Source organism: Dipodomys spectabilis, unplaced genomic scaffold (genome assembly GCF_019054845.1).
Source record: "Dipodomys spectabilis isolate Male_0828 unplaced genomic scaffold, ASM1905484v1 ptg000061l, whole genome shotgun sequence".
Taxonomy (NCBI): Eukaryota; Metazoa; Chordata; class Mammalia; order Rodentia; family Heteromyidae; genus Dipodomys; species Dipodomys spectabilis.
The window spans coordinates 5,550,734-5,565,805 of record NW_024870738.1 but is presented as its reverse complement, the minus strand read 5'-3'; the positions used below and the strand labels follow the sequence as shown (position 1 = coordinate 5,565,805).

Below are 15,072 nucleotides of genomic sequence, written 5' to 3'. Positions count from 1 at the left end.
TGAATTATCTGCCCACAATATGAGTAGTATTGAGGTTGAGATACTTGATTGTGAACCAAGAATAAAAGAAGCTAAAACATCCACTGTTGGATTTTACATGCATTATTCTCATTGCCATCTCTCAATATTAGCATCATAAAAAATACCAGAGTATATACAAAGGAGAGATGTTAAAACATTTTTTTCATAGATATCCTAAAGGGGAAAACCTAAAACACAGCGAGAACACCAAACATATCCAAGGGCCGGAAGTTATGAGTGTATTATTCGTTTTCACAAGGCTGACCCTGAACTAAGGAAGGGAGAGAAAGAGAGATTAGTTGACAGTTTTCAAAACGAATAATCCTTAATTACTGGCATCTACAAGATTTACTTCACCTACTCAAGAAATTAATGCAGGTAGAAATACTCCCACCAGGAGACTGAACCAAAACATTGCTCTCCAAAACCATAACAAAGTGCTGCAAATGAGTGAAGCCTAAGCAAACATTTCTCACTAGTTGAATGTTAATTGTCCCTTCTGATCCTGAATCATATATACAGTATGAGAACAGCTGAGCGTCTCAAAGTTTCTCAGATACAGTTAGTAAATACTATAGCCCAATAAACAACTGGTATTTGCTCTAGAGAGGCTCTCCCACAACAGAGTTTGTCCTTTCTCTTTCATCCTTCACCCTTCCCAGGGAAAGCAGCTGAGGGGGCCAGATAAAGAGGTCATAGGCACAGCTCAGAATGAGAGCTGTAAGGGCTGTTGGGTACCCAAAAAAAGCAGCTGGGCCTCCTGCAGAATGGATAGAAGAGGAGGGACCACAGCAGTTTTACAGAACCTTGTTCCTGGGTGAGAGAATGATGATGGGAGGGATGCTGAAGATGCAGTATACTCTCAAACTGACACGCTGAACTGAACCCTTTATACAACTATTTGAAGAGAATTAAAAAATTAAGAAACGTTAGCATATATTATTCAGGAAATTCATCTTTCGTTGAAAATGGTATATATTCATGAAAATGAGACTTTCCAAATTCAAAAATCACTTATTGTCTTACGTGTATGTCTTACCTCCAAGGCAATTTTTATTTTGTTTACATAAACTTATATACAAAGAGTATAAAAAGAAAAACAAAGAATGCTACCCCTGACACTGTACTTGCTTTTTGGCTTTGAAATACAATCAAGTAAGAAGGGCAGATATTTCTAGTCTTGATACCTTACAACTCTTCTGAGAAAGGCTTTTTAACTATTTTTGTGCCATGGTCCCTTTGGAAATCTTGTATATAAACCTCTTCCAAAAATAATCTTTTTAATGCATAAAATAAAACATTTAAAATAAAATACATGGGCTGGGAGCATGGCTCAAGTGATACAATACTTGCCTAGCAAGTACAAGGCCCTATGTTCAATCTCCAGTGCCATAAAAAATAAAATAATATTGTAAAGGAATTATATTAAAATATAGCTATTAAAATATTAAAGAATAAGGTGTGATATGAATATATATGTGTGTTTGTTAACCAATGACATGTCTGTAGTAATCGTAGTAGTATGATTTTTTTGAACTCCTATTTCATTCTTCTCTTTATTTTGTGCTGGTTCTGAGGCTTGAACTTAGGGCCTGGGCACTGTCGCTACACTTTTTTACGCAAGGCTAGTGCTCTACCACTTGAGCCATAGCTCTACTTCTGGCTTCTATGATGCTTAATGGAAGGTAAGATTCTTACAAACTTTCCCAGCCAGGCTGGCTTCAAACTGTGATCCTCAGATCTCAGTCTTCCATTAGCTAGGATTATAGGTGTGAGCCACTGGGTCCTGTCTAAACTCCTATTTTTATTGGTGATAAAGTCATAGGAAGTGATGATATTACTATGATGTGTTACCTACTTGCACAATAGAAGGAAATGCATGCCTTCAGTGGGGTAATAAAAATAAAGAGATGTCATTTTCTGACTCCAATTCACAGATTCACCTCAATTGGATACAGGCTAAGAAGTCCTGCTTGGGAACTTCTGAGCAGGAGTGGCCAGGAGAGATATCAACATCTGATCTTTTTTTAAATTTTGTCAGTTGTAGGACTCGAACTCAGGGCCTGGGTACTGTCCCTGAGCATCTCTGTGCTCAAGGCTAGCACACTACCAACTGAGCCACATCACCACTTCCAGATTTGGGGTGGTTAATTGGGGATAAGAGTCTCACAGGGACTTTCCTGCCCAGCCTGGCTTTGAACCTCGATCCTCAGATGTTAGCCTCCTGAGTAGCTAGGATTACAGGAGTAAGCCACCGGCACCCAGCTCTGATCTTTTTTTTTTTTTTTTCAGTGCTGGGAGTCAAACTAAGAGCGTCTGGGTACACTAGGCAAGCACTCTACCACTGAACTTCATTTCCAACCTTAACATCTGCTTCTCTACTTTCTTTCCTGCCTTCTTCTAGTTCAAAAGAAAAACAAATTCCTTAATGAGTAAAATTGAAAATGCTTAAGATAAATATTTGCCAGTTCTACCTGAGAAAAGGAAATACATCTTTCATGAAAAATATTTCTTTAAAAGATAAATTCAGCTAAAAGGGGCAAAACTTGATTGGAATACAGTGTAAACATGTATGCAGATGTAACAATGAAATCTACTGTGTAAGAAACATAAGCCAATCAGAAAGATAAATTCAAAATTTGTGACATGCTTTGCCATATTATGCCTGTATATATGCATACCTACATACATTATACATATACATATACACACACAGAGTCAGAGAGAGAGAGAGAGAGAGAGAGAATGTGTGTGTGTGTGTGTGTGTGTGTGTGTGTGTGTGTGTGTGTGTGTGTGTGTGTGTATTCTGGTCTCAAGAAATGTCCAGGCTAGACATGATGGTATATGCACCAATAATACCAGCACTAAGTCAGGAGGACTAAAAGTCTGAAACAAGCCTAGAGTTAAGTAGTTAGCTGGAAGCTCTGTATGGAAAAAACTAACCAGGTTTTCCTTCAGACAAACCTAGAAAGCAAGTGTGGTAGAACAGCCCTAAGTCTTCTCAGCACTTAGAATTTCCTACTAATCCCTAATTCCCTCCCTTTCTTTTTAATCCCCTCCCCTTTGACTGCCTCTGGGGTCTGCTTCTAGCAAATTTGGCAAAGGTGATGCTATGTCACTTATCTTAACTGATGGTAAAAGACACCCTCTTACTGGGCCTTAAAGAAGCAAATAACTATTCTGCAAACTGCCCAGTTGAGGGTTATGAGGCCAGCAACTGGTGATGGCCTGGAGGAGCTGAGCACTTCAGTCCCTAAACTCACAAGCCAGCTGGGAATTTAGCTCAGTGGTAGAGTGCTTGTCTAGCATGACAAAGCCCTCCCTAGGTCCAACCCAGCATGCACACGAAAAACACTTTAAAATCACAAGCAACCCACAAGCCAGTGTAATCCTAGCTACTCAGAAGGCTGAGATCTGAGGGTTGCGGTTCTAAGCCAGCCCAGGCAGGAACGTCCATGAGACTCTCATCTCCAATTAACCAGCAAAAAGGCTGGAAGTGGAGCTGTGGCTCAAGTGGTAGAGCACTAGTCTTGAGCAAAAAAAAGAGCTCAGCAACTGTGCCCAGGCCCTGAATTTAAGCCCCAGAAAGGGGACACACACACACACACACACACCAGGAACTGAAAGCAATGGAGCCCAGCTAATCTTGCCTGCACACACACACACACACACACACACACACACACACACACACACACACACACACACACACACACACACACACACACACACACACACACACACCAGGAACTGAAAGCAATGGAGCCCAGCTAATCTTGCCTGTAGCTTCAGGAAGCCTTTGCCCACAGAAACTAGGAGATAGTAAACGTGTCTGTATTAATGTGCGAAATTGGTGATAATTCATCATAAAGCAATAGATAAGTAACCCACAAAACAAGTTGTCAATAATCCCAGTTTGCACGACAGTCTGAAAACTAAAAGTTCCATGCCCTGGGAAAGCCCTTAGTCCTGAGCAACTCAGGTTGATTGGTTGCCCCTCAACAGATGTGAGTGAAGAAGGAATTGCCGTAAGTAGAAAATCTGAGATACTTGCTTTTAGGGAACAACTAGAGTTTGGAGGGGGAAACAAACCTAGAAAGGAATCAAGCCCTCTTTAAAAAGTAATAAATAATTAGAAAAGTAACCTAATATTTTCTCAAAGACTATTTTCTATGCCCTTAAAGCAGGGCAGCCTCAACTTAGGAATGTGTAACTGGGACAATGTTCAAAGCGACCTCATATTTCTGTTCTGCTTTTGGCTCATTTTCAACTTCCCTATAGCCTTCCCCAATCATTCTAAATCAGGCCCCAAGCATCATTACCCCAATAATGGCCCATGTCTTGATTATGAGGAACCATTCTGACTTCACATTTGTCCTTAGGCCACAGGTACCTTTTCTGCCCACCTTAAACCAACTGCAAGTTCCCATCTCTTGCTTATCACCAGGTTACTTCCTTGAAGATAAACCTGATCCATCATATAATAGCTTAGAGAAGAGGAAGATAACAAAGATAGAAACATAGATTCAAATGGAGGCAGCTAAGCATTGATGGCTGTTGAGCCTGAGAGGCAAGTGCAGTGATGGTCTAATAATTCATTCCTCAATATTCTTGTTTGAGATTTTCAGTTTTTAAAAAAGATGGAGGAAAGCCCATGAAAGTTGAACTTAACTAGCTCAAAGATTTGTTTAGCACCTTCAAGAATATCAGTATGGGGGCTGGGAAGGTGGCTCAGTGGTAGAGCGCTTGCCTTGAATATATGAGGCCCTGGGTTCAATTCCTCAGCAACACATAAGCAAAAAGGAACAAGCCGGAAGTGGCACTATGGCTCAAGAGGTAGAGCGCGGGCTGGGAAGGTGGCTCAGTGTTAAAGCACTTGCCTTGCATGCCTGAGGCCCTGGGTTCGATTCCTCAGTACCACATAAGCAAAAAGAAAAAAGCCAGAAGTAGCGCTGTGGCTCAAGTGGTAGAGCGCTAGCCTTGAGCTGAAGAGCTGAGGGACAGCGCCCAGGCCCAGAGTTCAGGCCCCACGACCAGACCCTCCCCCCCCTCAAAAAAAGAGTATCAGTATGCATACTCACTAGAAACTGTGTTGAAAATGAACTATACAACTTGTGAGTGGAGATGGGAGGGGAAAACTGGGAGAGAACATGGAAAGGGGTGACATCATCCAAAATGAAATGTACTCATTATCTAACTCGTGTAACTGTAGCCCTCTGTACCTCACCTTTCTAATAACAATTAAAAATTTAAAAAGAGTATCAATATGCATTCTACTATTTATGAAGTTGTTTTATTTTTTATACATGTATTGAATCACATGACATTCTATATAAATCAGGAATGTCCCCTATTTTCCTTTGACATAAAGGTCTCTGCAAAACCATAATAATGACTCATTACAAAAGGGGTAACAAAAAAAAACGCAAAGGAAACAAATGAACTGACAGCACATGTGTCAACAAGGATGAATTCCAAAAATCTAACAATGAGAGGAAAAGCAAGTTGCAGAAGGTTACTCAGAATACAATGCTCTTTTTAAGTTGAAAAGATACACAAAACACTGTTTTAGTGATCTACACATATATACAGGGACTATACATATAATAAAGGTTTTAAGAAATGTTCAAATCATGTACATCAAATTCAGTCATTTCTGGAGTAGGGAGAATGAGGAATGGGACCACAGAAGGGAACCAAGGAAGTTTTTTCATTTTAGTCAGATTATCTTACTTCTTATACTGAAGGTGGGTACAAACTTATTTGCAAATCTTTTTGTTGTTATTGTCATCGTTGTTGGGTAGCTTATGCATGATTGAAATATCTTATTGTGAAAGTATCTATGAAGGCTGGAAATGTAGAGCTCCTATGCTAGCATGTATAAGACTCTAGATACAGACATCCCCAGAACAGCCACCCATAAAAAATGGATTCCCATTTTTTAATATTTTTATTGTAAAGATACTGTACAGAGGGGTTACAGTTCATGAGTAAGGCAAAGAGTACATTTCCTATCAAGCATTGTTACCCCCTCCTTTGTTTTTCCCCTACTATCCTTTCCCTACCCTCCACCCCAACCCCAACTTCTCCCTCCCCACCCCACCCCCCAAGTTGTAAAGTTAGTTTTCAACATTGTTACAATGGGTCAACCTGCATCCTTGTTTCAGCATTTTGTTATTTCCCTTCCCCTCCCCAAGTTAGAAACATGTATACATACAAGATGCAGGGCACCAGAATTAAATACAGTGACAACAGGGGTTATACCATAGAGGGAAGAACATACAAAAGAAACAAAAATAAATCACATAGTACATTAAAAACCACATGGACAAAGAAAAAAAAAACCTCTCCCACTTTTAAGAGACAATGAGTAATTATTATGCCAATATCCTCCTTTTGCCAGGTATCAGTAACTCACATCTGTAATCCTAACTACTCAAGAGGCAAGACCTGGAGGATTGAGGTTCAAAGCCAGCCTTGACAGAAAAGTTCATGAGAATCTAAAATTAACCAGTAAAAATCTGGGCTGGGGGTATGGCCCAAGTGGTAGGGTGAATTGGTAAGCTGAGCAAGTACTGCGGAGTTTAAGCCCTTATATGGAAAAAAAGATAAGAAAAAAGAATAATAGAAAAGGCAATATCCTCTTTTTTATCAATTGTAGGGCTTGAACTCAGGGACTGAGCACTTTCCCTGAGCCTCTTTATGCTCAAGGCTAGCACTCTACCACTTGAGCCACAGTGTTACTTCTAGTTTTTGAGTGGTTAATTAAGAGATAAGAATCTCACAGGGATTTTCCTGCCTGGGCTGACATTGAACCACGATGCAGATCTCAGCCTCCTGAGTAGTTAGGATTACAGGCTTGAGCCACTGGCACCCGGCTAATATCCTTTTTAAACAGACAATGGTTTGACTCTGATACTTTCCTGTATGTGCTACCATTTGTTCTTAAACAGTATGTCATCCTAGTTACTGTTTTTGTATGCTAGTCTCTGTCTCCCTAAAGTACATGATATGAAATGAAATTATCTAAAAGAAGAAATTTTGACAATTATTTCATTTATATTTTTAGTTGTTCTGGCACTGGCACTAGTGGCTCATGCCTGTAATCCTAGCTACTCAGGAGGCTGAGATATGGAAGGTCTCGGTTCAAAGTCATCGGGGTACACAACTCAAAGAGGCTCTTATCTCCAATTAACCATCAAAAAAACAGAAGGGCAAGTGTGGCTCAAATGGCAGACCACCAGCCCTCGGTGAGAAAGTCAAACAAGAACTGAGGCCCTGAGCTCAAGTCCTAGTATTTGGCACCAAAAAGAAAAAAAATTGTTCTGGCTAATCATCTAGTAACAGGAAAAAGGTTATAAGAATTTTGTCTTATCTTTAGCCTTAGTGGTAAATAATTAGCTCTGAAATTTAGAAAAAAAATCTTCAAAATAACTTTTCCCAAAAAGTGAAATTATATTCAGAGTTTTAAAAAAATCCCCCACTTATCACAGCCTTGTGCCTATAGCTGACACTCTACCACTTGAGCCAGGCCTACATGTTCAAATTTTTGCTGATTAACTGGAGATAAGAATCTCATAGATTTGTCTGCTTTAAACCTCTGTCCTCAGATCTCAGCCTCCTGAGTTGCTAGGATTATAGGTATGAGTCACCAGCTCCTGGCTCCAAAACTGCTTTTTTCTATTTTAATCATAATCTGCTTACACAAAAGAGCATTGCTTACTAGACTCCATTCAAATTTTTTCTCCTGAATAACATAGAATCAGTGTTATATAGAACTATTCCTCTTCATGTTGTTTTTGGTGGTGGTTGTTGTTTTGGGGTTTTTGTGGGTTGTTGTTGTTTTGTTTTGTTTTGTTTTTTTGCCGGCTGTGGGGCTTGTACTCTGGGCATGGGTGCTGTCCCTGAGCTCTTCAGCTCAAGGCTAGCATTGTACCACTTGAGCCAGGGCACCACTTCTGGTCTTTTCTGTTTATGTGGTACTGAGGAGTCAAACCCAGGGCTTCATGCATGCTAAGCAAGCACTCTACCACTGAGCCACATTCCCAGTCCCTCCTTTTAATGTTTAAGAATTATCTATCATTGGACTGGGAATGTGGCTCAGTGGTAGAGTGCTTGCCTAACATGCATGAAGCCCTGGGTTCGATTCTTCAGCACCACATGAACAGAAAAGGCCAGAAGTGATGCCGTGGCTCAAGTGGTAGAGCACTAGCCTTAGTACTGAGAGGCTCAGGGACAGTGCCCAGGCCCTGAGTTCAAGCCCCAGGACTGGCCAAGAAAAGTATTACGTATCATTAAAGTGAAATGTGCCCAGCATCCCCAAAGACTAAGATGCCATTCTAAAGAATATTCATAGGCATTTATGTCTAATTCATTATGTCCAATATATATTTTGTCACTTGGAGGTAGACATTTTGTTTAGATATCTTTCAGATATTTCTTACACAAAAAAACTTGACGTATAAAAAACATTTGCAATGAAATCTAAGAGCCATTAGAGCAGAGATTTGAGTTTGATTTACTGCTGTAACCTCATCAGCTAGGACAGGACTTGCCACTCAACACAAACTTATATGGGTTGAACAAAACCTGATTCCCACTATACCACATGACTTCTAGTAAAATGTTGGCTTCTGGATAGGCATAAAATACTTTACAGCCTCGGGAAACATCGTTAATACTTGTAGTCTTGAAATGTAAAATATTTTATATATTTTTTAAATATAAAACAAAAACCACTTATTTTTATATATTCCTTTTCTAGTATAAAAGCCTTTCATTCAACTACTTTCTATCTACTGCTAGAATCCTGCTTTCAAATAAATCAGCACATGAAAATGAATATTGTATAAATACGTAAAAAATAACTTTCAATAGCTTCTTGGGAAGCTTTAAAATATAATGTAAGATGGCAATGAGAATATAAAAATGTGCCCAACATCATATATCTTTAGGGAATTAACAAATTAATACAATGGGTTATCAGTATCCATATATTACATTGGCAAAAATCCAAAACCTTTAACAATACCAAATGCTGACAAGGAGGTAGAGTAACAGAAACTCTCATTCACTGCTGAAGGTACAGACATTTTAGAAGACTGAAAATTAGATCTGCTGTTACCATAGCATCTAGCAATATACCCCTTGCTATTTACCCCATGACTCCAAATGTGTGGACAAAGCTGCACACAGATGTCTACAACAGCAATATCCACAACTGTCAAAAACTTAGAAGCAACCAAGATTTCCTTCAGCAGGGAAATGAATAAAGGAATACAACCAGACAATGGACTCAGTTCTAAAAAGAAATGAGCCTCAAACTATGAAAAGATTCCTAAATGCCTATTTCTAAGTGAAAGGAGCCTATTGAAAAAGGCAATATACTGGATAATGCCAAATATATAACATTCTTTAAAAGGCAAATCTCTGGAGACAGTAAAAATATCAGTGGTTTGCAGGAAGGGAAGGATGTCTCACTGGAACATGGGATTGTTAAAGCAGGAAAGTTATTTTGTATGATACTACAATGCTGGAGATATGGCATACATTCATCCAAGCCCATAGAGTAAAACAACAACGAAAGTGATTTCTAATGGAAATTCTGGTCTCTGGCAAGAATGATGTTGTCAATGTAGGTTCATCAACACTAGCAAACATACCTCTCTGGTGCCAGATATTGATGGTAGGGGAGACTATGCATGTGGGTAGTACAGGATAAATAGAAACCCCCTGCATTCTCTCCTCGATGCTCCCCTGATTCTAAAACTACTCTGAGAAAACATTGTATGAAATTGTATGTAGAGTCAGTGGTAGAATGCTTGCTTAGTATAAGTCTTAGGGTTGAATCCCCAGCACCAAGAAAAATCTTATATATAAATGTGTGCATCTGCATGTATATGTGTTGTGTTAACCTGTTGTCGGTATAACAGAATACTAGATATGCTTGTCTTAGAGGTACCGGTCTATGACCCACTGATCTCATTGCTTTGGGCCTTGAAGGGACATGCCAGATGGCAATGGTAGAGAGCACTTGAGAGAGCAGAGACACCACCTCACAGCCAGGAAGCAAAAGAGATGGAAGAGGTTAAGTCTTACAATACCCTTCAAGTCCAAACTCTCAATGACATAAGGGCCTCCCACTAAGCTCAACCTCCAGGTTCTACCAACAGCCCCACGATGGAATACTTATCCTATGTTGAGACTATATTAATAACTTATAAGGGTATATAAATAATTATATATCAACTGGAGAAAAACACTAAGATAGCTGGGCACCTGTGGCTCACGCTTGTAATCCTAGCTACTCAGGAGGCTGAAATCTGAGGATTGCAGTTCAAAGCCAGCCTGAGCAGGAAAGTCCATGGTCCATGAGACTCTTATCTCCAATAAACCAACAGAAAACTGGAAGTGGTGCTGTAGCTCAAGTGGTAGAACTTGAGCGGAAGAGCTGAGGGACAGAGCCCAGGCCCAGAGTTCAAGCTCCACAATGGACAAAAAAAAAAAAAAAAACCCTAAGATAATTTTGTAGGTTCATTTCTATAACAAATAATATTAAAAAGTTTAAAACTCTAAGCTAATTTCATACGTTCACTTCTGTAACAGATATTCTGGGGGCTGGGAAGGTGGCTCCCTGGTAGAGTGCTTGCCTTGCATGCCTGAGACTCTGGGTTCGATTTCTCAGCACCACATAAGCAAAAAAAGAAAAAAGCCAGAAATAGCGCTGTGGCTCAAGTAGTAGAGTGCTAGCCTTGAGCTGAATTGCTGAGGGACAGTGCCCAGTCCCAGAGTTCAGGCCCCATGACTGGACCCCCCCCCAAAAAAAAACAGATATTCTGGTTTATTTTAGCCATAAGAAGATTTAAAAGTATTTTATTTTTTTAAGTATGTTTAAAAGTATTTTAAAGACTTTTATTACCACCTATTAGTTGTATAAGGAAGTTTTCATTGTGATATTTCCATATATGAATACAAAGTACCCTGATCAAACTCATCCACTCCATCACTCACCTCATTCCCCCCCTTTTCTCAAAACACAGATCATTTGGGGAGGGGAAGGGAAATATCAAAATGCTCAAACAAGGATACAAGTTGACCATTATAACAATGACACGTACAAGACACTATGTTGAAAACAAACTTTACAACTTGGGGGGCGGGGAGTTAGGGAGGGAAGGGATAATCGTAGGGGAAAAACCAGGGCAGGGGTAACAATGCTTGATAGGAAATGTACTCATTACCTTATTTATGTAACTGTAACCCCTTTGTACAATATCTTTACAATAAAACAATTTTTAAAAAAAGAAAGTTAAGATCATAAGACAAACACAGATCTTGGTTCTACTTACATACATGCATATGATACTTCAACCATGTTCACCCTTGTTCACTCTCTAGGACATTTACTCTGGTAAGATTTTAAGAATCTCACCTTTCCTGGTACATTATTGTAATCTTGTTTATTAAGACGGGGGGGGGGGGGGGGGGGGGGGGGGGGGCGGGGAATCTTACTGTTACCATAGAAACCACCAATGTTGGTTAATGTCTCCATGATTTGAGCAGTTATACCTGTTGAGCCACTTAAATCTAAACTTACAAGTTCCTGTTTAACCAGGTAAGAGAGCATTTTTCTATACTTGTTTTAAAGACTAATACTCTGATGGAATCATGCAAATTAAGGTGGACAAAACATACACAACACCAGCCGCACCATCACCAAAGTAACGAATAAAAATTAGGTGGCTGGGTTGAGCACAGATTGCTCATGCCTGTACAAATCCTAGAGGCTGAGATCTGAAAATTGCAGTTCGAAGCCAGCCAGGGCAGGAAAGCCTATGAGACTCTTATCTTCAATTAACCACTAAAAAGCAAGAAGTGGAGCTGTGGCTCAAGTGGCAAAGCCCCAGTGTTGAACAAAATTTCTCAGGAACAGAGCCCAGGCCATGAGCTCAAGCCCTAGGACAGGCAAAAAGAAGAACTAGGTGACTGCCAGTTACTGACTTTGAATGCCTTAAAATTGCCTTTCCCTGTCTGGTATGCCTTTAATTTTTATTTTCATCTGTACCAAGAAGATTGGGTTATTTTAATTTTGTTAGGCTAAAGAGTTTTGCTTCACTGTACTCTGGCTGCAAGCTCTGAGATATTCACTCTAAGCAATCCTCTAGGAAAGTTCCCTTTGCAAGCAACCGAAGCAGCCTTTTGCATGCAATATTCAACTGGAGAATATTATGTCATCTGTACAAAGGCACTGTGGGTTCTTTATTTTTTTAGACTACAGAATATTTCAATTTTGTTTTTCTTAGATTTACCAAGGACACAAGGAGCTAATCTAGCATGGGTTATAACTCAAGGAGAGCCCCTCCCCAAATCCTGTAGATATTAGCTAGTGTGCCCACCACCTCTTATCACACTTGAGGCATTACTAACAACAAAATATGCCCTAGCAGGACACTGTTGGCTCACGCCTGGAATCCTAGCTACTCAGGAGGCTGAGAGCTGAGGATCATGGTTCAAACTCATCCCGGGCAGGAAAGACCGTGAGACTCCTATCTCCAATAAACCATTTGAGCTGTGGCTCAAGTGGTAGAGCTCTAGCCTTGAGCTGAAGAGCTGAGGGACAGCGCCCAGGCCCAGAGTACAAGCCCCACAACCAACAACAACAACAAAAAAAGCCCCAACAGTGCCCAGACCTAACCTACCTGCTGGGTAGTCTCAGTCACTTCAATAAATTTATAATGCTTGGAAATATTCTGAGGGCGTCATTTAATAGCCATGGTTTGTGTTTTGGAAATGGACTCCCTTTTTATCTGGTCCACCTGAACTGCTTAACTGCAGTGACAGAACTGTCTGCATGATCATGGGACTTCTTTGGAGACAAACATCCATGCTGAATTCAATGAATACTAATTATATTTTCAGAAATCTTAAATTTGAAGAGGTGAAACAAATGACAGAGTAGCTAAAGCTATGCTCATAAACACATGGGCATATGCACACTCTGGCTGTACAAAACACAGTCTGGGGCAACAAAAGAAAAATTACAAACACAATGGTAGTGCAAGTGAACCGTAAAACCCTCAATACTCCTTTGAAAGTAGATTTTTAAGATGTCACTAATACTTTAACTTCCACTGGCATTGAAACTTTCATCTTACTGCTTTTAAGAGAAAAGCTTCCTTCCATATTTTAGACCTGCTATTATTAATCTTATCATCATTTAGTGCCATGACATCAAGTGAGAAAAGGTTTCTCCAAGCTTTAAGGAACAAAACAAAAAACACCACCAGCTGTGGATCACCACCTCCTCTTTTTCCAGGTATGGAACAGACAAAAAGAAGTAGCTATGATGCCCCGGATTTTTCAACTCTAGGTCAAGTTCAAGTAATGGTCAAATGAATAAAAAACAACAGCTATCTCCTTTGATAGACACCGGGGTCCACTCCTAGCCCCAAATGGGGAACTTGGCTTTGGCTTGACCTATGTCCTGAGTTTTTGCTCTGCAAGTTGTCCAGGCAAGGGTTCCAGTTCAATGCTAATAATCAGAAATACAAGTGAGCCAATATATATAATATATATAGTAGATACGCATTTATCACAAAACATGGAAGATAACATGTAGCTCAGGGCATACATACACACACAAACATGCGGACACACAAAAACACACAACACACACACTTCAATTTGTTCAAACCGAGGGAGGGGCAGAAGCCGGGAACAGAGGTTAAATCAGACACCAGCCAAGACAAACATCACTTGCAGAACAGAGCAAACTTTGAGTTTGGGTGGCTGCAGAACCCCAGAAATGGTCGCGGGGGGGGGGGGGGGACGGGAGGGAAAGGAGTGTGAGTTTCTGGAGAGCAAAGACAAGAGCTCACCCGGCACTGGTTGAAGAGCTCAGCTGTGGAGGCTCGTGTCCCCAGGGACTAGGGCGTCGCCGCCATCCCCAAGACCTGACTGTGGCCTCCAGATCCCTGGAGGCCGTCCTGTCACCCCATTCACACCATATGTCCTCCCCCCCCCCCCCCCCCCCCACACACACACCCAATCCCCACAGATCTGCAGGAACTGGGAACACAGGCACATACCTGGTGCAGTGTCTCAGAGGGCAACTGTGACGCCCGGAACAGATCGGCCACCGGACCAGTGGCCGCACTGGCAGCTCCAGGGGCGACCCTGGCGGCCTCAGGGGGCCCAGGGAGTGCGCCCCCACTAGCGACGCCCGTGCAGCGCGCGAACAGCTCGGAGTAACATTGCTGCTCGCCTTCGCTCAGCAGCAAGGGCGGCCCAGAACCACAGCCTCCGCCCGCCGCCGCCTCCATGGGCTTTCCAAGGAGTCCTGCTGAAGCACTGTCCCCAGCGAAGGTGCCACCGCCTCTGTCACAATCACCGCCACCGCCTGGGCCTGAGCCGTCACCGCCTCCACGCCCCGCAGCTGCCGCGAGGCGGCTTCCTCCCGGTGCGCAGCAGCCCCGCCCCCCGGGCTTGAATGTTGTGCCTCCGCTGCGCGGCACATGGAGACAGGCGCGGCAAAGACCAATCACAACCTAGAATCCCACCAAGGCCCCGCCCTCCACGCGCCTGCCTCTCCCCGCCCCGCCCCTCTCCAGGTAACTCCACGCACCACCTGCCCACAGTCTTGTCTCCTGCTTGGCAGGGCCAGGTTTGGAAGGGCAAGGGCTGGTGCCACCCCAAGCCCACTTTACCCCCGAGGGACATCTTTAGCTCTCCGCCCTGACCAGGAAGGGAACTTCTAGACCTACCTGGAAGAATAATGCTTCTCACAGGGTGGGGAAAATGGTGATATTTTCTCCCTGTGAGACTGGAGCAGGTGCCTTGAGCTTACCACACCTTGCTACGCGCTATGCGCTTTCCAGAAAAAGCAAGGCAGGGGAAGTTAGGTTTCCTCCCTCTGTTGGTAGTTGTGTCCTAACAAGCTGGAGAACAAAGATAATTATATCAATGGAGTCCCAGAGTCTCCCCCAAAGCTTTAAGGAGGATGTGGTTAGGCCACATACTTTCTCTGACATAACTCAAATCTAGAGTAGGGTG

General features: G+C 41.8%; 1 protein-coding gene across 5 annotated transcripts in view; it reads right to left on the bottom strand.

Moving 5' to 3' along the window:
* The window catches only part of Reps2 (RALBP1 associated Eps domain containing 2), a 187,881-nt gene extending 173,460 nt beyond the window's left edge, over positions 1–14,421 (bottom strand). For 4 of the 5 annotated variants that reach the window (XM_042680454.1, XM_042680457.1, XM_042680458.1 and 1 more), the window contains exon 1: positions 14,109–14,407. In XM_042680454.1, the coding sequence (XP_042536388.1) occupies positions 14,109–14,342 (234 nt within the window). In that variant the 5' untranslated portion in view covers positions 14,343–14,407. Of the gene's footprint in view, positions 1–14,108 lie in introns of all 5 variants that reach the window. The other variant, XM_042680456.1, reaches the window with a different exon arrangement.
* Between the last annotated feature and the right edge of the window lie 651 nt (positions 14,422–15,072).